The 27536-nt window shown below is 38.7% G+C and overlaps 1 protein-coding gene across 1 annotated transcript; it reads left to right on the top strand.

Annotated features, from left to right (window-relative positions):
* Positions 1–1423: 1423 nt before the first annotated feature.
* LOC307152671 (uncharacterized protein) lies at positions 1424–27092 on the top strand (the record flags this gene model as incomplete). The annotated part of the gene is made up of 8 exons (XM_079861497.1): positions 1424–1508; positions 1653–1892; positions 12564–12943; positions 22653–22781; positions 24563–24760; positions 24986–25126; positions 26900–27037; positions 27075–27092. The coding sequence occupies 8 exons, from the start codon at positions 1424–1426 to the stop codon at positions 27090–27092; spliced, it is 1329 nt and encodes a 442-aa protein (XP_079717623.1).
* Between the last annotated feature and the right edge of the window lie 444 nt (positions 27093–27536).

Genomic DNA, 27536 nt, shown 5'->3' with positions numbered 1-27536 from the left:
ACAGAAAGTGCTTTGCAAAATTTAAATCAATGTATTGTGTTATGTGAATGATTAGGCAGGATGATTTTCACATCATTTTGAAGAAAAAACTCTAGGCGACGACATCCATTAGACAAAAGTCTTATTGGCACATATTTAGTATGTGTTTTGTGGCCTTACTTCAGAAACTTTAGTTTATTCAATAACCACGCATAAACATTATTCTCTCAAAAAGGCAGACATGTACATTCTTGTTGCTCACATATTATGGTAGCCCTGTTTGTGCTAAATATTGTGTAATTTTTTTTGGCCATTTATATGTTTATAAGCAACTGAAAAAAGCACACATGTCAGGGCATGTCAGAACATCTCAAGGACCCCAAAAACACCTTAGACCCCAGAGGGTTAAGGGTTATGTCATTTACTCTCATGTAGTTCTCATATATGTTTTGTATGCTTTTTCTCTTTTTTTTATATTGATGGAATTTCTAAAGACGTTGTGGAGCTGGATAAGGAACCCCCAAAAGGCGTTCCTAAGAGTGAAATTTGTAAGAAAGTCATCAAGACAGTGAAAAAACACCCTCAAGGAATTCCTCTTGATAAATTAGCAGAGATCTTTGCTCATAGGTATAAACAAGACCTTTTACCGGCTGAACTTGGTTTTCCGTCGATGGAAACGTTTGTGGCCTCTCTTAACAAGTATCTTATACTGGAAGATGGTGTGATCTTTCACAAGAAAAACATAGTTTCTACAGGTACTGATTTCACATTATATGCAACTGCTAGATCTATTACTTCTATTTTTGTAGCTGTTTTGTAAAGGATAATAAGTACTGTCAGGGAAGCCATCTTAAAATATATCTTACATTATCCTGACAATGCTGTCATATATTTTACAGGTGAAGACTTTGAAAAGACATGCAGAGATGTCGTGGAGATGGTTAAAAGCTACCAGGGAGGCATTCCTCTTTCAAAAATAACAGTGTTTTATAAAAGGGCGTATGGGAGACCTATGAGAAAGAATCAACTAGGGTTCTCCTCAGTTGCAGCTTTCATTGACTCTCTATGCCAAGAGCTGTACGTGGAAAATGGGCAAATCTTCTACAGGAGTGCCATGGCTGAAGCTTCAACACCTACAGGTAATTTGTCAACTTGTATGGCTCAAATAAATGTAGTAAAATTAAGGGTTATGTCATTTACTCTCATGTAGTTCTCATATATGTTTTGTATGCTTTTTCTCTTTTTTTATATTGATGAAATTTCTAAAGACGTTGTGGAGCTGGATAAGGAACCCCCAAAAGGCGTTCCTAAGAGTGAAATTTGTAAGAAAGTCATCAAGACAGTGAAAAAACACCCTCAAGGAATTCCTCTTGATAAATTAGCAGAGATCTTTGCTCATAGGTATAAACAAGACCTTTTACCGGCTGAACTTGGTTTTCCGTCGATGGAAACGTTTGTGGCCTCTCTTAACAAGTATCTTATACTGGAAGATGGTGTGATCTTTCACAAGAAAAACATAGTTTCTACAGGTACTGATTTCACATTATATGCAACTGCTAGATCTATTACTTCTATTTTTGTAGCTGTTTTGTAAAGGATAATAAGTACTGTCAGGGAAGCCATCTTAAAATATATCTTACATTATCCTGACAATGCTGTCATATATTTTACAGGTGAAGACTTTGAAAAGACATGCAGAGATGTCGTGGAGATGGTTAAAAGCTACCAGGGAGGCATTCCTCTTTCAAAAATAACAGTGTTTTATAAAAGTGCCTATGGGAGACCTATGAGAAAGAATCAACTAGGGTTCTCCTCAGTTGCAGCTTTCATTGACTCTCTAAGCCAAGAGCTGTACGTGGAAAATGGGCAAATCTTCTACAGGAGTGCCATGGCTGAAGCTTCAACACCTACAGGTAATTTGTCAACTTAAAGGGATAGTTCACTTTGAAAATAAATGTTGGTATGTTTTAGCTTACCTCAAGGGCATCCAAGATGTAGGTGTCCAACGACAGTATTTATATCGTTGTTATCTCTTGAACACAGCACACGTCCAAATGATCTGACGGCGCGGGCGGGTATAGATATATACATAGATGTCGCCTTCGCTACTGCAGTTCATTGGAACGAAACCGTAGCCAAGGGACATCTAGTGTATACATCTATACCCGCCCGCGCCGTCAGATCATTTGGACGCGGCTGTGTTCAAGAGATAACAACGATATAAATACTGTTCGTTTTCTCACACAAACCGCTCGTTTCGTGTCTTAGGCCATCAATGTGTACTTACGATGGGGAATTGTTTAATTTGGACGATGGGGAATTGTTTTAATTTGGACTTTGTGCATGCTCTTTGAGACAGTGACCATAGACCTGCATGAAATGACTGACAGACAAGAACGGTTTGACCTAAACATATCAAAATTGAAACTACTGCGGAAAAAAAGACACCTACATCTTGGATGCCCTTGAGGTAAGCTAAAACATACCAAAATTTTATTTCAAAGTGAACTATCCCTTTAAGGCTCAAATAAATGCAATAAAATTAACCCTCTGAGGTCGGCAATCACGCCGACGTGATTTGCTCGGTTTTTTTCCTATTAGTTCAAACGAGAGTCCAAATACTCTGTTGACTTTGATCTTACAAACCAGTTTCATACATCAATCGATCCTGTTAAATGTGTATTATTTTTGTGTATACTCACAATAAAAACAAAGTGTAGTATATATACTCAGTCAAACAGGCATACAGACACACAGGCATGAAGCTTGAATTCTCTTCTTTTAAATGAAGTAATTTATATAAAAAACAAATATTCTCAGTTCATGTAATCTGTAAGAAAAGAGCGAGATGTCAGTCGTTCTCATCTCATCTAATTATTTTTAATGTGACCCGCCCACGGAGAGCGTGCGCTATTCAAACGCAAATGACTGAGGCAATCGATGCAAACTGTGAACGCCCCCATATCAGCTTGAGAAAACACAAGTTTAACATTGTACTTGTTTACACCGTCTCGCAGCGCTGTGAGGAATAATAATAGTGGAAAATGTACCTCAGAAGTGCAGGTAGGCTATTTCAAGGAGCAAGGATCCGACTGAGCTGAGGAATACTGTAGTAAGTTTTTTTTCCTTCTCAAGTGAATCGCGTTTCTGTGAATGAACGGCAGAGAGGCGCGCTGATACCACAACTCCCAAAAAGACGGTTTCTGTGTGTGAATGAATGATGATGTTTTAGCAAACTGTATTGCTATACTGAGATGAGTAAAAATCGACTGAAATATGTTGAAATAAAATGTAGGCTATTTGTATAAGCAACGTATTAAAGGGGGGGGTGAAATGCTATTTCATGCATACTGAGTTTTTTACACTGTTAAAGAGTTGGATTCCCATGCTAAACATGGACAAAGTTTCAAAAATTAAATTGTACGTTTGAAGGAGTATTTCTGTTCCAAAAATGCTCCTTCCGGTTTGTCACAAGTTTCGGAAAGTTTTTTTCGAGTATGGGCATGTGTGACGTCAGATGTAGCGGAATTTCCTTATACGGGTCCTAAGGGCACGCGCGCACTCGTAGATCAGAGAGAGAAGAGAGCGAAAGCAGTACGCCCATCAAAGCGCTATGCTCGGCTTTAGGGAAGTCAATGTCACCAAGAAGTGGGTTTTTGGTTGCCAGGGCAAGACAACCCTGCACAGATTCCCAAAGAACCCATCGTTAAGGGACCTGTGGATGGAGTATGTTTTTCCAGAGCATCAACGGAGGTTGTGCAAGACTGTTTGTTCCCTGCATTTCGACGATGATTGTTTTATAAACAAAGCCCAGATCGACGGATTTGCAGATCGTCTAATGCTTAAGGATCGAGCAGTCACAATGATAAAGGTTCGCGGTCGTGCGTTGGAACCGGGCGGTGAGTAAAACTGTTGAACAAATGTCTCTGTGTGTTGTTAGCTCGGCGCGTTAGCACAGCTTTAGCTCCGCCCACACGGCCCGCCTCCAGCCGCTCGTTTTTTTCCGGAAAGACTCGGTACAGCCTATCTTTCTTTTATAAATATAATAAAACTAAAGACTTTTTGGAGATATGAAGGATGCAATACTACTCTATAGGTACTCAAGATTAACAGGAGATTGAGTAAAAATGAGCATTTCACCCCCCCCTTTAAACGGCAAATTAACATTTATATGCCCTAATATTTCATAAAAACAACGTTACAGTCAGGCGTTTCTGTGTGTGAGTGAATGTTTTGCTTTTAGCAAACTGTATTGCTATACTGAGTAAAAATCGACTGAAATATGTTGAAATAAAATGTATTTGTATAAGCAACGTATTAAACTGCAAATTAACATTTATATTTCTTATAATAAAAACGAAAGACCTATGTTACAGACATATGAAAGACAACATTTCGTTGATTAGTTTTGGATAGATTATACATTTTTACTGTAAAATATCTGCCACCTCAAATAAGCTTTTGTTGCCAATTTTTGCTCATATGTTAAATATAGTATGTTTTGTCAAAAATAAAGTAATCAAATAATCAATCAAATCCTTAACTTTGAAATATGTATGATAAAATGTAAACTTTAGTTTTTACAAAGAAAGATTACACTTGAATTGTTGTTGTAATTGTAACCTTTTTAATAAAAAAAATATATTTACAAGGTAGATGTAAACAAACTATTAAAAGGTAAATATAAGCCTTTTCTTTAAATAAGTTTTATTGTGTTTTATTAGTGACAAATTTGGGGAGAGGATAAATATTCCAAAACTGAAAATACAGTATGAGAATTAACTGCACAATTACTAGACATGTTTTCCTTGGATATTATAGGCCAATTTGCAAGCACAATTTGTGGAAAAATAAAAAAGAATTGAGATGCTTCCAACTGTTGCTTTTGCATTCTTGTGGCTCAGTGACACACCTGAATGAATGGCTCATTAAGTATGTGGGCCCCATTGTCTCCTCAGGTGCGAACCACTAAATATGCATGATGGTGTCATTGGATCGTTGACGCCCACTCGAATATTGCCTTTCCAAACAGAAAGTGCTTTGCAAAATTTAAATCATATTGTGTTATGTGAATGATTAGGCAGGATGATTTTCACATCATTTTGAAGAAAAAACTCTAGGCGACGACCTCCATTAGACAAAAGTCTTATTGGCACATATTTAGTATGTGTTTTGTGGCCTTATTTCAGAAACTTTAGTTTTTAGTTTTTTTAATAACCACGCATATACATTATTCTCTCAAAAATGCAGACATGTACATTCTTGTTGCTCACATATTACGGTAGCCCTGTTTGTGCTAAATAGTGTGTAATTTTTTTTTGCCATTAATATGTTTATAAGCAACTGAAAAAAGCACAAATGTCAGGGCATGTCAGAACATCTCAAGGACCCCAAAAACACCTTAGACCCCAGAGGGTTAACTTCGGTAGGCTCTACAACAAGGGAATTGTAATTGGCTGCTTTTTCTGCAGAGAGCTGATCTCTGTTGATGTGTCTTAATTTTTTTATCGTTTGTTGGTAAAGGGTGAGAGACCTTGTGAGCCACATGATTTTTGCCAAAGAGCCAGGTATGGCTCGTGAGCCATAGGTTCCGTTCCCAACCACTAGTGTACACGAATCAGTAGATTAAATTACGTGACCTTTCACAAACTGCCGTGAGACTGGGCTGGTCTTGACAGGGTGGGGGGGCGTGACATCACGATGGTGGCTTTCCATCGTGATGTCGGTCAGCCATCACAACCCTATTTTGTTATTGTGTGAGTGTGACCAATAACGCGTGAATGCAGCATGATCTGAATGATTTTTTCGATTAATCGTGCAGCCCTACCTGCGAATCCATCCCTGAAAGCAAGTTATTTGGGAGCTGACTTTGCTCAAAGAGGTTGTGAAATGAAGCAAGAGGATCTGATAGAGTTAAAGAGGTTATAAGAAAATATCCAGCTGCAAGCAACTCCATTAGTGAACTGGAGAATGGCTACTCCCTCTTCTTTGAATCTGCACTGCCGTTAAAAACCTACTCCGTTTGTCCAGTTGTAGATGATAAACAAGCACTAGCAAAGTGCCTTGACAGTAAGAGTATATACAGTTATATAAACAGTTCCTTGTTCTTAAAGGGAAAGTTCACCCAAAAATGAAAATGACCCCATGATTTACTCACCCTGAAGTCATCCTAGGTGTATATGACATTCTTCTTCAGATGAATACAATCAGAGTTATATTCAAAAATGTCCTGGCTCTTCCAAGCTTTATAATGGGAGTGAATGGGCACCATTTTTTAAGTCCATTCAAGTGCATCTATCCACCATAAAAGTGTCCCAAACGGCTCTGCGGGGGTTAATAAAGGCCTTCTGAAGTGAAGCGATGCAATCATGTAAGAAAAATATCCGTATTTAAAACTTTATTGACTAAAATATCTAGCTTCTGGCAGACGGACGCACGCAAGTCGACTTACGCCAAAAGAGTAACACTAGAACTTGACATACAACCTGTGTGTTTGAACCGCGAGAGGTGTCAATTGCCGTCATTACGTTTTGCGTCAAGTTCGAGTGTTACTCTTTTGGCACAAGTCGACTTTTTAAATATGGTTTTAAATAACTTTTAAAAATGTTTTAAATATGGAAATTTTTCTTTCATGAACGCATCGCTTCGCTTCAGAAGGCCTTTATTAACCCCAGCAGAGCCGTGTGGAGCACTTTATAATGGACAGATGCACTTTTATGATGGATAGATGTACTTTTATGATGGATAGAAGCACTTTTATGATGGATAGATGCACTTTTATGATGGATAGATGCACTTTATGACAGATAGAAGCACTTTTATGATGAATAGATGCACTTTATGATGAATAGATGCACTTTTATGATGGATAGAAGCACTTTATGATGGATAGATGCACTTTTATGATGATAGAAGCACTTTATGATGGATAGATGCACTTTTATGATGATAGAAGCACTTTATGATGGATAGATGCACTTTTATGATGGATAGAAGCACTTTAATGATGGATAGATGCACTTTTATGATGGATAGAAGCACTTTAATAATGGATAGATGCACTTTAATGATGGATAGAATAAAGCCCTGCATTTCAGCCCGAGCCCGACGGGCCCCGACTTTTTTACGCCCCTAGGGCCGGGCTTCGGGCCAATTTTCACGTCATAGTTCACATGCGGGCCGGGCCTCGGGCCTTTTTTGAGTTATCCATCTTTTTATATTTTTAGACATTAATTAAAAAAAAAATGAGAAGTTGACGTTGACGATAGAAAAACAAACATAGAAAGACATTTAATAATCTCATAACTTTCATAATCTTATAATTACACTGACATATGATTGACATGACAGTCGCACGCACGCACGCACGCGCACACAGGTGGTTTCCCGTCAGCGGAACCAACGATTCACCTCATGTGCAAATAATGGAGAATATTAAGAGAAAAATCGCGCGTGATAGAAGAGAGGACTGGGTTAAAATCTTCCACTGTGGATTCTATTCTTTTTCTCCACGATGCTCTGTAAGAGACTGTTCTAACTTTTCGTTTGATTGGACTTTATTTTCGTTTAACTGTTGGAAACTACTGATGTTTTTCGTTTTTCGTTTGATTGGACTTTATTTTCGTTTAACTGTTGGAAACTACTGGAAAAAAGAATGGCCATGTTCTGTGGTGCATTTTTGAGGTAAGATAACCTGCAAGTTTGTTTTTGATTTATTTAATTTAATTTGTTTAGATTGACTATTGCTCATTTCGTTTGCGAGCGCTGTTGCGAGCAGCCTGAGCCTGATTTGAGGCCCGTGCAGGGCTCTAGGATAGAAGCAATTTTATGATGGATAGATGCAGTTGAATGGACTTAAAAAATATTATGCCCATTCACTCCTATTATAAAGCTTGGAAGAGCCAGGACATTTTTTAATACAACTTCGATTGTATTCGTCTGAAGAAGAATGCCATACACCTAGGATGGCTTCAGGGTGAGTAAATCATGGGGTCGTTTTCATTTTTGGGTGAACTATACCTTTAAAGGAGAACTCCGGTCAATTTTAACATTGAGCTCATTTTTTTGTAAATTTGGAGTGCTGTCAGTACAGAGAACAACGACAAAAATCGGTGTTGTGACCTACACTGTGTTATCCTCTTTTTAAAATTTGCACCCTGTTGACTTAAATGGGGCAAGTTTTAAACCTGCTTTTAGCCTCTTAACATCCTTGATGTGTCATTACAAGTGCCCAGCCATGTGAGTGATTCCTTTCAGAGTGACAGGGTTCGTACGGCTGCTTGAAATCCTTGAAAGTGCTTGAATATTGATGTTGTGTTTTCAAGGTTTGAAAAGTGCTTGAATTTTGGATAAAATGCTTGAAAATGCTTGAATTTGTAACTGTAGGCTATTTCTTTCACAAGAAATATCTTTCTGACGAAATAGTTCTTTATTAAATGGAGAAAAAAAATGTAGCCGTTCAGAATCAGATACAGATTGATTTGCTTTACGCTGGCCAGAGCAAAAGTAGGCGGAGTTTTCATTTTGATTTCCGCGGTTGATTGGATGCACCGTTTTTATTGGCCACGCAGCGGCAACCAGGGTTCGTACGTTTTGAAAAAACCTGGAAAAGTTATGAAATTTGAAAAATGCAAATTCCAGGCCTGGAAAGGTTTTGGAAAAATAAAAAGACCCAGAAAGTTTTGGAAAAGTCATGGATTTTTTTTTTTTTTTAACACAGCATAATATGTGATTAATACAAAAACTGTTTAATAAAAAAAATATTTCGCGTTGTCTTAACGTCCTTATTTCGGGCGGCATAACGTTCAGTTCACTTCCGATTCACTTGTTGCGATGTTGCTGAGGCGAAGTCGGTGCTGACAGAAATTTAATTGAAATGGCAGGAAAGTGGCACGAGCATGCTAAAGTTTTGCAAGCACCGGTGGGTCGAGAATGTAGCGGAAAGAGCATTGCTGCTCTGGCCGCATGTGAAACGATACGCAGAATATTAGCCTACGTCTGTCTCCTGCACGCGAGAGGAGAGAAGAAAACGAGTAAATGTCAGTTCAATTGTGAGTTCATTCTATATTAGGAGTGTGTGCGATATTGTCTATGAACTATGATGATATTGTAATCATTGTTTTAACTATGTACGAGGCACTGCGAGTGCGAGCTGACATCGCGTTTGTCTCTCATGCTTGCTTTCACTGCGTGATGTGTCAGTGCAGTTATAGATGCCCCCAAATGAGTTTTTGTCTTATATTTATATCATATTATGTTGTTATATTAGAATATCACATGAGCAAGAGTGCCGTTTTCCTTTGCACAATTGCAAATGTGCTATTTATTTTATACAACAGTTAAATTAACAATAAAGTTAACATTGCGAGTTACTTTTTGGACACAATATTGTCAATTTTCACTTTATATCGCCGACGAGAATTTCATAAGTCGTAGTCCAACAGACATCGATTATTTATTTATTTATTTAATGAAATCCGCGTTTTGAACGAATCATTTTAACGATTCAATGAACAATCACTTGTTTTTCTGAATGAATCAGCCGTTTGAACGAATCGGTTGAATAAATGACTCCAATAACTCGCTTATTAAGACTTGCCGCCACCTACTGGTGGTTTTAGTTTCATGTTTAAAGTATCCTTTAATTAAAAAGTTAAAATTATAAATCATTTAAATATTGAATAGCTTTATTTATGCAATTGTAAATGAAGTATAAATATAGTAGGCTAATGCCAGTTTTGATGCCGCTTCTGTCTCACCTCTGCACTGCAAGGATGGATTTTAATTTAATGATTTAATTTGACATTAGTACTGTGTTATTCTAATATAATTTAATTTGAATGTTAGAATTTGACATAAAAGGTGATGCATACCTCTAAATACGTTTAGAAAAAATGTCCATATATAGGTGAAAATACCCCTGGAAATCAGTTTTCGGTGGCAAATTTTGCCCCTTAATAAAAATGTTAATTTCGGTCACTGCTGTGAACTGATCACTGCATAGAATATAAAAAATATGAATATCTTCGTGAGTCTGCTGTCAACAACAGGCCTAAACCGGCCAGGATACCAGTACAAAAACACAATCAGTAAAATATCATCTAATTATTATCAACAAAATTTGGAAAATATCGAGACATATTTTTGTCAATATTGCGCACCCCTAATGTACGGTATTAATTTTGAGGGTAAATTTTAACACAAATTTTTATTCTTATAATGTCGACTGACATTTTCAGGAATACATAGTCATGGAAATGTGCCGAAAAGTCATGGAAAAGTCATGGAAAAGTCATGGAAAAGTATTGGTTAAAATGTGTATGAACCCTGGGCAACAGTTGAACTATTTTAAACTGTTTTTTTTTTTTTTTTTTTATTATGCAAAGAGTGAAATTACAGTGAGAACGGTGTATGTATAGAGTGAAAACAGTGAAACATCAAATTGGATCTCAACGGAACAACAGTTGAATTGTTTAAATTTCTGAATAGAAATGTATGTTTGTGTACATATGCTCTATATAGCTAATGACATATTAGCATTAATAACATTAACAATATAACAAAACAAAAAAAACTATTCAAGGCAAATAAAACAAAAACAAAATAATTAACAAAAAATATTAAATAATAAATAAATAAATAAAAAGATACCACTGTCACCATTCCGACTACTTATGATAGCGATAGTAACAATAATAAAGATGATAATATCAATAATTACTACCATTATTTCCACCAGCATCATAATATACAATAAATAACTAAATGCAGTAGCAAATAATTACCGCTATTATCCAGTCGTGTTGTGTTTTGTCACGTCTCCGCCCTGCCACCCACAGCCTGTAGGATGTGCCCAGAACGTGCCGCCCATCAACAAGGGAAGATACCGCAGAGCCCAGAAAACCCCAAGTACCCTGGCAACTCCCACCATCGCAGACAAGCCGCTATCACCAGATTGCCAACCCTGGCCTAGTTAATGTGACAATGTTCCTAATCTAATATGTTGCATTAAAATGAGACATGGCATGAAACACAGACCCAGGGGTATCCAGTTGATGGCAAGGCCCGAGTGGAATTCTGACCTCTGCCACCCCTGTGCTAACTAACCTTGGTCAGAAGTAACTATTTTAAACTTTGACCACGGCGTGCGCGCGAGCTCGCTGAGCTCCGCTTTGGTCTGAGTCGCGCGGCGCAAGCCATTGAAATATATCGGTTTCATTTAATAGCGCAGCGCGGTCCGCGCTATGGGTCCGCGTCCTATCTGAAAGGGCCATTAGTGACAGAGTACTTGGTGTGATAATGTAATGTAAGTATTGCATGTCCGTTATGTCACATTCATTTGTGGAATATGCCGTGAACATTGCCAAAATGACAGAACTGTAACGTGCAAATTAACCTGCAAACGTTAGCCCAGTGCATAACAACAGTCGTTGATTGCTGAACTGAAATCAGTCAGTGTCATAAGAAGTATATTGTTTACTGTAAGGTTTAGGATGGCCCTATGCAATATTTACACTGCTCTATTCCAGTAAATGTATTAGCTAACGTTATGTCTTGGCCCAAGACATCTTGGCAATGAAATACATTTATCAGGCAGGTGCCTGTCCACTCAGATATTGTTCAAACCTGGTCTGTATCAAGAATGTGTCCCAAAACGGGAAGGCCTGTCAAATATTTCTGTTCAAATCCTAAGTCTTCATATTTGAAATTAATTCAGTTTTACAGCCTATAAATCACATTATCTGGTAAGCAATATTTGGACATTAATATAATGAAAAGTATATTATTCATATGCTTTAGGCTATATACTTAGTGATACATTTTGAAGAATAAAACTTGTGATTGGCTTAAATATTAGGGCTGCACAATATATTGAAATATTGCAAATGTATATATTACAATATGCATAATTGCATATCGTAACGGCTGATAAAGATATTTTAAAGATAATTTAAGTTAATCTGACACACTTTAAGCATTATCGTATCGCATATTGAATATCGCATTATTTAATGAGCTATCGCATATCTAATTTTTCTTCAATATCGTGCAGCCCTCTGCTATTATGAAACATTTGGCTGTTTATCTCTTTTGATGTGATAAAAACACTAAATAATAATTTTAACTATGTATTATGTAATTTACGGTAGTGTAAGGTGCTGGTAAAAGCTTTAAAAGGGACCTGGAAAGTGCTTGAAAAGTGCTTGAATTTGACCTTGGAAAAAGTGTACGAACCCTGGAGTGAACACAGTGAATCTGACTGCAGTAGATGTGAAAGATATGAATAAAAGTGATGTTAATTCAGCCAGCACACATACCTGTATTTACTTCCTGTTTTCGGTCGAAGTCCACAGTAGTTGATTGTCGAGTTGTTTAGTTACCTATGATCACGCGCGTGAACTCGACAATCGACTACTGTGGACTTCGACCGAAAACAGGAAGTAAATACAGGTATGTGCGCTGGCTGAATTAACATCACTTTTATTCATATCTTTCAAATTTACAAAAAAATATGCTCAATGTTAAAATTGACCGGAGTTCTCCTTTAAGTCTTTAAAAACTCATTGTTGGCTTTATTCTTGTAGGACCACAACAGAAGATTGATGAGGAACCAAAGAAGGTTCAGTCCAAACCTGTGGTGGATGAACAAGTGGTTCGGCCCAAGGCAAGTTTAACCACCTCTGGTAATCTGTCCACTAGTGACTTCCCAGTTCTTGGTTCCAAGATGCCCAATGCTGAGGAGAAGAAACTGAAGGAGGGAAGAGGGCTTGTCTTCTATGAGTCCTTCTACAGCCAGATGAGGGAGGCTCATGGTGCAAACATGAGGGCAGCAGAAGCCTTGCTGGAAGATGAAAACAATGTTGGGAGATGGAGAAAGGCCATGAGCTCAAGCGAAGTGAACAGTTTGGCGGAGGACGTCATGAGAACCCTTGCAGCCGAAGGAGAGCATGTGACCATTGAGAGGGTTTGTGTCTTGGGAAATTATCCAGACCTTAGTGCTGGGCAGTATGATCAAAGGTTTATATCACGGTATTTTTTTAAAAATTATACCAGTTTCACGGTACATGACGGTGTATTTTTTTTATTTTTTTGAAAGCATGACTGGGTGTTAACCACATTTTCTTCTGATTGAAAGAGGAAATACTGCAGTGGATTGACTTAGAATGCCCTATTTTAGTGTCATGAGTGAATATTGTAGAAAAATCCCACACTAGTATTAATACAGGTTTGTAAGACCCCATAAAATGATGCTGTTTACAAAGAGGTCCAGCAGGAGGCGCTCATAAACGCTGCTTTATCAGGGAAGATAAAGAAAGATTGAATGAAAATAACATAGAAACTTTTCTAAAGACAGTCAGTTCCCTTCAAATACATTCATATACAAACACCCATGCCGCGTTTTGACTTTGATGCAGTGCTCATGTTTATTTAACAATGTCAAAGCCTTCTGGAAAATCTATTTGTGCCGGGCAGTCTTGATATTGTGAACCAATGTATGGGGAAACACTGTAATATAATTTGACAGCTATCAATTATAGGTTAACCTGTCCATCTTCATACATCTGTGCATCACCACACAGTGCAACAGTGAAAAGACCCTATCAAACAGTGTTGCGCCGTGTTCCCAACTTTGTTGAAGGGGTCGTATAATGCCATTTTTGTACAAGCTAATATAATTCTTTAGGGTCTAAATTAAAAGTTTGTAATATACTTTAATTAAAAATTCTCATTAGTATTGTAAGAAAACACTCATTTGCTCATTTGTCAAAAACAGCTCTGTTTTCAGCACGCCGTTTAAGTCAAGTCAAGTCAAGTTTATTTATATAGCGCTTTTCACAACATAGGTTGCATCAAAGCAGCTTCACAGTAATAAATTAAAACCATGCATCAATGTTTGTTTCTAGTGGAACGTCCACGTTTGGTAATGCTGATCAATAGTATCGTTGATTGATTAATTAAATTAAATATCCCCAACTGAGCAAGCCAAAGGCAACAGTGGCAAGGAACCGAAAAACTCCATCAGGTGACCTAATGGAGAAAAAAAAAAAACCTTGGGAGAACCCAGGCTCAGTCGGGGGCCAGTTCTCCTCTGGCGTTTATGAACTAGAGGTCGGATTTAACTGTAAGATTAAAAGTATTATATGAATGCCTGGCTGAAGAGATGCGTCTTTAATCTAGTTTTAAACTGGGAGAGCGAGTCTGAGCAACGAACAGTATCAGGAAGACTATTCCAGAGTTTTGGAGCTAAATGTGAAAATGCTCTCCCTCCTTTGGTGGATCTGGATATCTTAGGTATGACCAAAAGCCTCGAATTTAGTGACCTTAAAGAGCGCGATGGATTATAGGGCGATAGAAGATCGGTTAAACAGACTGGAGCTAAGCCGTTTAGGGCTTTATAAGTCAGTAGCAATACCTTGTAATTAATACGGAACTTTATAGGTAACCAATGTAGTGATGATAAAATTGGTGTTATATGATCATATTTTCTTGATCTAGTTAGAACTCTGGCGGCGGCATTTTGGACTAACTGTATCTTGTTTATTGAGGTTGCAGGACAACCGGCTAATAAAGCATTACAGTAATCTAGTCTCGAGGTCATGAATGCATGAACTAACTTCTCTGCGTCAGAAACTGATAGCATGTTACGTAGCTTAGCAATGTTTCTAAGGTGGAAAAAGGCTGTTCTTGTAACATATGAAATATGATTTTCAAAAGACAGGTTGCAGTCTAATATAACACCCAGGTCTTTTACTGTAGAGGATAAAGTAACAGGACATCCTACTATGTTAAAGTTGTAGTGTGAGAGGTTTTGTGGGTGGTTTTTTGAACCGATGATTAGTACCTCTGTCTTGTCTGGATTTAATAAAAGAAAATTGCGCGTCATCCAATCTTTTATATCTTTAACACACTCTGTCAATTTGGATAATTTAGCGTTTTCATCTGGCCGTGATGAAATATAGATTTGAGTGTCATCAGCATAACAATGGAAACTAATTCCATGTTTCCTTATAATATTTCCAAGTGGCAGCATGTATATTGAGAATAACAGAGGGCCTAACACAGATCCCTGCGGCACTCCATGGTTTAATGGAGTTATGATCGATTTTTCTCCATTTAAATAAACAAAATGGTAGCGGTCAGATAAATACGATCTAAACCAGCTTAATGCTTGTCCTTGAACACCAGTATAATTTTGTAGTCGATCTAAGAGTATTGTATGGTCTATAGTATCGAACGCAGCACTAAGATCAAGTAAAACTAATATTGAGATACAGCCTTGGTCAGAAGCTAAAAGTAAATCATTTGTGATTTTAACGAGCGCAGTTTCAGTGCTATGGTGCGGCCTGAATCCAGACTGAAACGTTTCATAGGTGTCATTTTCTTGCAAGAAAGAGCCCAGTTGAGCGGACACAACTTTTTCTAGTATTTTAGACATAAAAGGCAGATTTGAAATGGGTCTATAATTTGCTAGATTATGTGGATCTAATTGTGGTTTCTTAATGAGAGGTTTTATAACTGCCAGTTTAAATGTTCTTGGAACATGACCTAAAGATAAAGATGAGTTAATAATATTGAGGAGAGGCTCTTCCACTACAGGTAACACTTCTTTCAATAGTTTAGTTGGTATAGGATCTAGTAAACATGTTGTTGTTTTAGATGAAGTGATAAGTTTATTTAACTCTTTTTGTTCTATAGTTGTAAAGCACTGTAATTGTTCTTGCGGGGTGATAATTGAGGCTGAATTATAAGGCGCGATTGAGGATTGAACGTTTACAATTGTGGTTCTGATGTTTTCTATTTTCTCAGTGAAGAACTTCATGAAATCATTACTACTAAACTGTAACAGGATATTTTGTTCAGGTGACATCTGTTTATTTGTTAGTCTAGCCACGGTGTTAAATAAGAACCTAGGATTGTTTTGGTTGTTTTCTATTAGTTTGCGGAGATGCTCAGCCCTGGCCTCTTTTAGGGCCTTTTTATAACGTGACATACTGTCTTTCCATGCGATTCTAAAGACCTCTAAGTTATTTTTTTTCCATTTACGCTCTAAATTACGGGTTTCTCTCTTTAGAACATGCGTAGTATTGTTGTACCATGGTGCTTTACTTTTCTCTCTGACCTTTTTTAATCTAATGGGTGCAACAATATCCAATGTTCCAGAGAGAATTGGTAGTGCTAGTTAATTCCTCAAGTTCATCTGTTTGTTTGGGTTCACTGAGCAGCTGAGACAGATCAGATAAGCAATTTGAAAAATTATCTATGGTGGATGGAAGGATTGTTCCGCCTAATCGATAACGCGGCGCAGCATGATATATTACAGGAGTACGTAATATGCAAGTTACCATGTAATGGTCAGTGACATCGTCACTTTGTGGAATGATATCTATATCGGTTGGATCGGTTCCATGTGATATAATTAAATCGAGTGTATGATTAAAACGATGAGTTGGTCCGGTAACGTTTTGCTTGACCCCAAAGGAGTTTAATAAATCTGTAAACGCAGCCCCTAGCGCATCATTTGAATTATCTACGTGGATATTAACCCCCTGGAGTCGGCGGTATCGCCGGCGATACCAGCTCGCTTTTTTTTATCAGTGTAAAAGAAACTAATAAATACTCTGTTGACTTTGATTTTTCATAGGAGTTTCGTACATCAATCGATTCTGTTAAATGTGTATTGTTTTTGTGTATACTCACAATAAAAACAAAGTGTGGTGCTTTTCGCCAAATAAAGAAAAATAAACACGAAGCGAGTTCTGCCTTCTCTCTGTCAGTGTAGTCCATTCTGAAACGCGTCCGAAAATGAACTGTAACTCAGTGAATACTTCTCACACAGACATGTGAGATATGTCTTTATGAAGCTTGAAATCTCTTCTTTTAAATGAAGTAATTTATATAAAAAACAAATGTTTTCAACTCATGTAATCCGTTTGAAAGCAAGGAGAGGTACCGTTTTTCCTTCTGCCTCATTATCTCTATAATAAGCTGCGGCCGCCCCGCCCCCGGCGCTATTCACATGGTAAATAGTTTAGGTGATCTAGTATGCATCGCACCCGCCCCCCCGATCAATGCCATAAAAACACAGTTTCTTCATCAGACTTACTGATAGTTCATCGCGTTTTGAGTATGGCACGCTTCTCCGGTAAAGACGCCCTTCAGATGATTCTGGACAGCGAGGAAGAATGCACCTTTTCCTCAGAGGAAGATTGTAACTGAGACGATGAACGGCAGCATTTTGAAGAGCGAATTCCGCCGAGGACACAATTTCGGAGTAAGTTTTACTTAAAAGTCTTTTATTTTTCGTGTTCGCATTTATGAGGAAAAAACAATATTACGTGACAGTTCTCCATTATGGACGCGAGCGTTCTGAAAGCAGCACTAAAAGACTTTCAAACTTTCACAGAGACCTCAAAACAGAAAGTACAAATCCTTTCTTTAAAACGAATTTCGTTTTGTATTAATTGTATCTTAATTTTAATATTTTTTTCATTAACAAATTTCCTGGATTTAATACGTAAAAAGTAAATATAGGCTAGCAATCACAACATAAGGTGCTTGAACTGGAGATCATCATTAACCAGACCGTAGCCTACTCGCCTCACATGTCTAAAAAATGTGAAATATATTTACAGAAAGCTGGTTCTAAACAAAACCATCCAAAACAAAAAACTATGTAGCCTAATAAATGTGCATTTCTCCGGTGCGTTCACTAGCCTACTGCGAAGATCGCGAGTCAATAGCCTATCGTCAACTTCATTTTTGCCAGAAGTTAATAAACAATTAAAATGTCTTATTGCAATATTTTACATATTCATAATCATTACTTTTGGTGGATCTTTGAGGCAGCTTTTTAGGTTTATGTCGTTTTGGAAAAGAGCTCTTCACGTACAAACACCATTTCACCAAGGCACAGCGGCCCTTCAGCACATCAGGTGTGAACTACTAAATATGCATGATCGTTTACGCCCCATCCGCATATTGGCTTTCCAAACTAGAAGTGTTTCACAAAACTTAAATCAATGTATCGTTTTATGTGAATGATTAGGCAGGATGATTTTCACATCATTTTCTAGGCGACGACATCCATTAGTCAAAAGTCTTATTGACACATATTTATTATGTGTTTTGTGGCCTTATTTCAGAAACTTTAGTTTTTAGTTTTTTCAATAACCATGCATAAACATTATTCTCTCAAAAATGAAAACATGTACATACACGTGGCTCACATATTATGGTAGCCCTGTTTGTGCTATATAGAGTGAATTTACACCTTTGCCATTAATATGTTTATAAACAACTGAAAAAAGCACAAATGTCAGGGCATGTCAGGGCATGTCAGAACATCTCAAGGGCCCCAAAAACAGCCCAGACCCCAGAGGGTTAAAGTCTCCAACAATTAATGCTTTATCGAAATTAACTAATAAGTCTGAGAGAAAATCTGCAAACTCTTTTAGGAAATCAGCGTAAGGCCCAGGCGGTCTATATATGGTAGCCAAGGCTAGAGATAATAGGGATGTTTTTCTAACATCTAAGAGCGTAACATTTAGTACAAGTACTTCAAACGAAATAAACTTATAGCCCGTTTTCTGAGTAACATTGAGAATATCTCTATAGATTGTTGCAACACCGCCGCCACGACCAATCAGACGGGGCTCATGCTTATAGGAGTATCCTGATGGAGTAGACTCATTTAGACCGAAATAATAATTTGGTTTAAGCCAGGTTTCAGTAAGGCAAAGTACATCGAAGCTATTATCTGTGACTATTTCATTTACAATAACTGCCTTAGAGTGATCTAATGTTTAGAAGACCTAGCTTTAGAAATTGTTTTTGATTACTAATAGCAACATTTTCTGGTTTAATAACAATTAGATTTTTTCTAGATCCATCTGACAGAAGATCCGATCCGAATCTGCTTGGGTGTAAGCCATCAGCGCGGAAAAGCCTAGGACGCTCCCAAAACAGATTCCAATTATTTACAAAGAGCAGTTTCTGCTCATTGCACCATGACATTAACCATTCATTTAGCGCGAATAATCTACTAAACTTTTCATGACCTAGTCGGTACGTGGGAAGCGGTCCTGACACAATGATCGTTATTTCAGGCGATGTGCTGCGTACCGTATCGATCAGATTCCTGAAGTCTTTCTTCAGAACCTCCGTCTGGCGCAGCCTGATGTCATTCACTCCCCCGTGCAGGACCACAGTTCCGACGCGCTCGTTCAGAATCTCGGGAACGCGAGCAGCGATTTCAGAAACACGAGCACCAGGAAAGAAGTGACTATGCACCTTACTTTTATTTAACTTAGCGTGTACGTGTCGAACGATGGAATCGCCGATGATCACAGCATCGCGTTCTGTTTCGCGAAGAGGGGAGAAGCGGTTTTGTGTGGATATCTCGAAAACCGGGAGGGTCGGAGAGAGTTTTCTTGGTCTAGACCTGACTCGCGTCTTCCGCGAGCCGGAGTGAACAAGACCATGGCTGATCGCGACCTCGACGCTCGGGACCGATGTTGAGAAACGCACGGAGTAGACGAGGTCGGAGTCAGCGGGTTAGTGACGTTAATCTCTGATTTGTGTGCATCGGCGCGTGATGTTTCAAGAGCCAAACGCCGGTCTATCAGCTCGGCCTGTCTCACTAAAAGGTCGTGGATCTGTTTCTCAACAGCTTCCAGCTCAGACTGCACCGCGTGCAGCTCAAATGTGTCCTCACCTGCACCAAAAGGTAGACTACTTACATCTGATATATTCGCCATTTTAACAGATGGACAGTACGTTAAGTTAGCAACGACGCTACCAGTGATGCTTTCAATATTAATACTAATTTATGGCTGAAGTCTTGGATATAATCCGTCTTTTTAGTGGTACGGGTGTAGAGTAGACGCACGATAGGCGAAAAAATGTTTGTTTGTAAATGAGTGTGGAGAAGACGCGTTCAGCCGTGATCCACAGACGTAACCTATAGGAGTATCCAGCGTTGGATCATAGGCTTGAGACGCGTCTGCTCAACAGTCCGCGTTGTAACTATGAGGTGAGGAAAAGTAGAAAATGTTCGTTGTAAGTGAGTTTAAAGAGAAATCAAGAATTATAAATCAATCGGTCGATGGAGCTCCAAAGACAACAACGCGTTCAGACGCGACGCATGCCGGTGCATGTGTCTTTAAATGATAATGAGCTTTGGTCACCTGTTCTGTTCTGTGTGCACACCGTTTCTAACACAATAACCATAACGCGTTGTTCATTATAAATGTGGGATTATGAATTATATTGAGAACGTCGTACATAGAAAACATGCCGTAATGTACACTGAGTGTAAACAGCTGCATTCATCGTGAAGCGTGCAAGCGATTTTCAAAGATTAATATAAATATTAATATAAAGGTTAATAAAACGTTACATTCACTTCTTCTTCTGGAGGTGCAGCAAGAACACGAATTGTTGGTACCGATCCTATTTTCAGGAGCAGCTTCTTAGCAAAACCAGCTTTATACTGACCCTCCTTGTTTATAAAGCAGTCTGCTGTGTGAAATGATTCGCGCAAACATGAAAGCATTGACGTTGATCGTGGGGAATATTCCCTTCGAAAACAAAACTCAGCCACTGCGTCTGCGGATCGGATTTAGGAACATCAAAATGATTGCTGTGTTCCTTATTACACCCAAGAACAGAACACCACAATCGCTTAGACGCCATTCTGCTCATAGACAGTGCTCCAGCGTATCAACAATGACGCACGGACTATGATGACAGACAGCTCGCTCACGAGCGAGGGCGGGTCTGTGTTGAAACGCTGCTGTCAATCAACAATCGTGGGAGTGGGCGTCCGACCGTGTGACGTCACAAAATCGAACGGCTTGATTTGAGACGGGAAAACATATAAGAAGATTAAAAAAAAAATACTGGATGGATTTTTATCATTTTATGATGGTTGTGTACAGGCACTGCCAACACACATTTCAGTACAATCAACTTGTAAAAGTGTGACCCGATCTGGCGAAATGAGTCGGAAGTCGCAACGTTCCATTTTAAGATATGGGCCGATTATGTGGAAAAACAATGAAATAATATATTTTTTTTTATTTTATTTTATTTTTTTTGCTAAATTTCAAAGAACAGACATTCAAAAATGATCTCCTAAAGTTTCGTAGTCCAGATAATTGAGTAAAGGTATTTAAATGACTATTAAAGTTTACAAAGTTTGACTAAATTCGCTGGAAATGAATATTGCTTTTCTCAACTCCTCTCGTCACCTCTGAGCATTTCCCGGGAATCCCCTCAAACGTCTCTGCTCTCCAAATATGGTTTTACACGTTGTATAGAACCAATCAAAAAGCTAAGAAATGTACACAAACGCTGATCATTTGTCAATGGGAAGCCCCATTTCGACTGACCGGCACGCGATTGGTCCAGCCATCCTCCTGTCAGACTCGCAGCGCTCTGTGTAAACAAGCTAGCAGATCTCCTCAGAAAGATTAAATATTATTAATTTGAGAAATGTCGCTGTCAAAAGAGAGCAAAGTCGCCAAAAAGTCGCCAAAAGCGTTGAACTCACTGGAGGCTTCTAACCTAAGCTCTGCTGTTGGTCATCAAGAGTGGCTAAGGCTAGTGATTTTTTTGGATCTGGAGACGTGTCATCCTCTGATGACAGCGACAGCGAAAGTGACAGCCCTGTGGTATTTATCGTGTATGGATGTGAGTGAGTGCAATTATTCTGTGATTGTATTTATCTGCAAGGAGAATCCATTACAATGTGTTTGATTTATTTTAACCCAATATTTAACTGTTGGTATCTCCGTTATGAATATGTTACACTGTTATTGTCAACTAGCCTACACAAAGATATGATTGCATAGGCTAACATTATTTGTTCTCTCTTTCCTTGTCTCTCTGCCTCTCTCACTTTCTCTCTCTCTCTCTCTCTCTCTCTCTCTCTCTCTCTCTCTCTCTCTCTCTCTCTCTCTCTCTCTCTTTCACACACACACACACACACACACAGACACAGACACACACAGACACAGACACACACAGAGACACACACACACACACACACACACCCTCTCTCAAGCAAAACTGTAGCACCTCTGTTCAATCTTTCTGATTTTAGTAAATGTTTGTAAAAGTGCCTTTTAAATTATTTATAAAAAAAAAAACAACTTTAAAATAATTTGAGCTTCAGCCTGGCATAATAGCATATATTAATGTCTTTGGTCAAATTAAGCTGTACAATAAATAGTTCATCCCTTTAAATGCAATGGATTTTGAAAGATATCAACAAAAAACGGGCAAAAAACTTCAAAAGCGATTTTCTCAGGTTTTCAGTTGGAAAAAGAGGGCAGACGACCATAATTCAGATGTATATATCTTTACAACCATTCAAGGTATGACTTTGAAGGGATATCATTTGAAAGCTTATGGTCTCCTCTTTCCATTAATACCGAAATCTCAATTTTGAAATTTTGGTCACTGTGACTCATTTAGCTGGATCAGGTCACATATGACCCCTTTAAAGTGACATACACCGGTATTGCGGTATATTAAAAAAATCATATCATAACAAAAATAAACACCGGTATTTTCGGTATGAACCGGTATACCGACCAGCACTATCCAGACCTATTTTGTGCTCATCCCAATGTCAATACCATGACTATTTTTTTTTTCTATTGTCAAAGGTAATAAGCAGAGTTTGCTCACTTCTGCAAGTGTCTACTTTGAAAGATTTGAATGTGGATGCTCGTCGGCATCTTCCTGCAGTGCAGGACCTTCAGCGCACCCTCAAGGAGATCAATCTGTACATTGAGGTATGAGGTCTACACAAAAGTCCCAGTGTAGGTTTGTGATGAGACTTGTCTCCGAGGCCTCATTTAGACCGGTTGCGTCGCACAAAACAGGCCCTGAAAGAGCGTACGCACAAGTTCACACTTCACACACATAAGTTGTGATTTATAAAAACACACTTGACGGGAGAATGTGTAAGGACATCTGTAAGTAAACTCTAATCATGCGTGTGAATATTCTGGAGACACCGATGTTGATCTGAGGGACTGACGGCTGATGAAGGAAAACCACTTTAATATTCATTATGAGTCCTAATCACAAATACAGTACATTTTCACAGTAACAGTTCAATTACATAAAAGAATGATTTAGGCTGCGTCTCATTTCTCTGTCTTACCCCTTACTCTTACCCCTTCCCCTCAGTTTTGCGCGCTCATGTGAGGGGAAGTGGTGTCCCAATTCTCATTTTGATTAAGGGCTAGGGCCAAGGCGTAGGGCTACATAGCCCTTGAAACGAAGTTTGTGGAGGACCACACTTGAAAGAGAGGGGTAGGGATTTCTCAGAAGTGAGTCGCACAAATGTAAGTATTTTCAGCAGTTTAATGACACTCGTGTTTTATGATACTTTTAATAAAACGTTCAAGCGGTGTTAATTGTAATGTTTTTGTTTTGAATCGCTAGTTAACCGCTAGCTAGCAGCTATGCGCTATTTGCCATTTGCTAATGTTTTGCTTAGCTATGGTGTCGCCGGCGCCGCCGTTAAATACAATGAAACAATGTCTTTGACTGATGGCACACAAGCGTGCAAAGATAATGAGAGACCAGGCAATCGATATCACAACCCGAGACGACGGCATTTTCGTTTGTTTATGTCAACGCGTATCGCCTCTGTTGACGTAGCAGCCAGCTAGCGGAAAGGGAAGATGTCGCAAACGGTAATCGAGTGGTGTCTCATTTCTTAGAGTAATGTTCTTCCCCCTACCCCCCTTCACTCGGTATCGAGGGGCAAGGGGAAGACGCAGACAAAGGGGTAGGGGAAGGGGAAGGGGTAAGACAGAGAAATGAGATTGGCCCTTAAACTCTGTTTTACATCTGATATACACATTAGATTAAATATGCCATTCTCAATGGAGTTAAGATTATATTCTGTATATATTCTAATAAATAGAAATATTTGTAGTGGATGCGCTGCGTTCAAACACTTTTCCTGAGGCATGCTGTGTTTTAATGTTTGCTCAGCGCATGATAATAGCAGAACTCGTGGATCTGAGGAAATATTTACACGCAAATAATGATCAATAATGAACACAATCTGTTTCCATTAAAAATATAAAGCAATTAAAAATACTATTTGTCCAGTGAAAAAGAATGAGAAAAACTTTCTCTGAAATGTGTTTTATACTATTTTGATTTATTTATTAAAAACAAGGCGAGGATCGGCTACTAAATGATTTTTCACAATGTAATGTGACGCACATCCGTATCTCATATTCTCCTAATGTCTTGTACCGATAAACATGGTATCACGTGCATGAATATGCATATGCAAATGATATGCAGATGAGGATATGCTCAGTAAACAAGGTGTTGTGAGCTCATATATGGTTATTTCGGGGAGGAGACGCATGTTCACAATCTTCCTCTGACTGGGTTTATAAAGGGGATTTTGCGCAGGTTCTGGCGTACACTCGCTTTTATAAATCTGACATTTATTTGGCTTACAACATTTTTTGCTTTCGGGCGCAAGTACACTTTTAGTAAGGTTTATAAATGAGCTTACTTGGTGTGTTTCTTTCCCCGTCAGTCAGTGGAGGCGGTGTCTAGCGTGTGCACACTTTACGAACTGGGACAGGGTCTGGCCAACCTGAAGAACAAGAAACACTTTAAAGAACTCCATCTGGGCCCTCTCTGCAAGATCCCTCTTATCCACCGAATGTTCAAAATAGATGCAAATACTAAAGATGATGATGTATGTCAGATTACAACTGTGGACATTCTTAAGGTGAGTCAGCTTGGCATTGGCTGTGTTCTTGACCAGTATTCAACATACTCATATAACTTTGAATAACTTTATTGTCCCCAGGGGGAAATTCTTTTCCACAGCACTGCACTTGTTTAACACACACAACATAACCAATATAATAGGGAAGACACAATACAGAGAAAAAAACAAACAATTCATATACATCTGGGTTGACGTAACACTATGGTTTTCTGCTTGCTTTAGAGTCTCAGAATATTCCGGAGAAGAAGCACGACACCTAGAATTGACCTTGTTGATTTCCTGAAGCACCTTGCAGACCATTATAGCTGCGAGTCGCCTTATGAACTCGGCATCAGAATCCAGAGTTTTGGGTTGCCCATTTCGGTAAGATTCCCTATTGTTGTTGCCATATTTTTTGGGTCTGTCCACCCCTCTTTCGGAAATGTCTGATTCGGTGTTGAGGGTTCAGTCTACAAATAGGGATGCACGATATATCGGCCACCATGTCGGTGTCTGCCGATATATGTTCATTTTAATGTTATCGTAATCGGCCCGATAAGAAAATGTGGCTGATATATTAAAGCTGATAAACAATGTATTATTTCCTTCAGCTGAGACACTTCAGATGCCACTGTTCAACATGATGGTTCTGAATTGCTTGAAATATGATCGGAATCACTTCAAAAAGGAAAATAGAGTTCAGTGCAACATGTGCAGCGCAAGTCTGTCATATCGGCTACATAAAATTATAATGAAAACTAGAGATGCACCGATTGATCGGCTGGTGACCGGAATTGGCCGATTGTCACGTGATCGGCCATGACCGGCGACCGGCCGGTCAATCTGACATATGCCAATTTTATGCCTGTCAAATGCACTCGGGCGCCGCATGATTAACCTTTTGAGCGGTACGGCCTCATATATGGGATTTTTATTTCTGTGCCCCTGAGAGTACGGTGCCACATTTAGAATGTTCAGTGACGTCACATCACTGCCAGATTCAAACTGTGCTTTCGCGCGTTGGCTGGCGCTGAGCCAGAGTCGGACACGATCAGCGCCGTCATATATCACAACTAAGCAGTGTTTTCAACCTCATAATGTTTATTTTAGGTTTCAGATATTTAAATAATACACACTGATGTCTGTGGAAGCAGCAATATCAGTATATTAAAATACAATTTGCCGACATGTGTTATTCATAATCATATCAGACAAACATAGTGGAGGTAACTATAAAGTTTACTCTATTCTTCTCAGTTCACCGGCCACTTTCTTGCATATATTTCGGGAGCAACTTGCATATATTTTCGGGAGCAAGTTGTCCATTCATTTGTCACGATGGAACTTCATTCAAAGCAGAGCTCCACCAAAGAGCCTGCACTCATTGTGGAAGGTTATCTAACGTGTGCTATGAACTTTGGACATGAGGGGCGAACAATATCTTTTCTTAGCTGAAGCCGACACCGGGACAAAATAAATGTAAAGAGAGACATATTGGAGTTCCTATTCTCGTTTTTGACAAGTATAATAAATTCTGTAGTCTAGCCCTTACATGACCTGGCAAGTGACATTATTCTAAAACGCATTCGCATAAAACTCCCCCGACATGGTTAGAAAATACTGCCCTAGAGCAGCTGCACAACGAGAAAATGTCATAGCATGATCAGAATAGCCTATGGAAACCCTGAACTGCAACGAAAAGAAAGAAAGAAAAAAGAAAGAAAGAAATCCGTAAAAAAAATAAAAGTTTTTCGAAAAGAATTTCGAGATTAAAGTCGAAATTGTACGAGAATACATTCTTCCGTAGAAGTTGCGTGTGTGCTTGCCGTTGTTTCACATTGCATTGCTGTGTGTGTGTGTGTGTGTGTGTGTGTGTGTGTCGAACTGCCTCGAACATGGATCTACACAAAATAATAGCTTTTTACTTTTATCTAAGTATAAAGAATTATTGGTTATCGGCATCTGCAAAATTTTCATATCGGTGCATCCCTATCTACAAAGCATTGAAAATACATCCTTCAAGAATTTTCACAAACTCTGGAACTGGGAAACTGTTGCGCTCTAAAATTCCCATCATTCTTAATCCAATGGTGGCATTTGTTGGGTCAGTACGCAATATTGACTATAAGACTTTATTTGCTCATGCTGTGTTCTTAGACGTTGAATAAGGCATGGGCTGCTGAGTATTTCCACATGGAAAAGGCCAAAGAAACCATTCAGAGGGAGATTCAGGAGGAGGTGGATGCCAAAATGTTTAAGATCAAGAAGAGCCTGCTGGATCCCACCCAAGGACCTGTGATCTACTCCCAGATGGGAAACTCAGAGCTTAGAGAAAAATATGCAAATATGACCACCACCGATGTAGTCCTGGAAGTCTTCAACAACTCTGAAGGCATCTTCAGTGAAACTATGACGAAGGTGAGCAATTTAAGTGAAAGTATTCGTTTGCAAGCTGGTTTTTCTTGTGGTTTGGATGTTTGATGTCTGCTAACCGCACTGGAAATGCCCAATTTGCTGTTCTTCATGGGTGTCATCTTGCTAAGTTAAAGCAGTGCTTGTTTTGACACTCACCTCTATTACTTTTGTGCATACTTACTAATAGGTAGGGAAAGTTAGGCTTTTTTTTTTCAATCTGCAAAAAAAATTCTTACCAATAGCTTTTTTTACCATGTGTTCCTATAGGTGTCTAGGTGTCTAGACTCCAAGTCCATACAAAAACCACATAAAAATGGTTTTATTGAACAATTACAAAACAAAACTTACTAAATCAGTTTAAAATTTCATCCAACTCCCC

Source organism: Squalius cephalus (genome assembly GCF_949319135.1).
Source record: "Squalius cephalus genome assembly, chromosome: 24".
NCBI lineage: Eukaryota > Metazoa > Chordata > Actinopteri > Cypriniformes > Leuciscidae > Squalius > Squalius cephalus.
The sequence above is the reverse complement of the archived record's forward strand: the minus strand, read 5'-3'. Positions and strand labels throughout refer to the sequence as shown.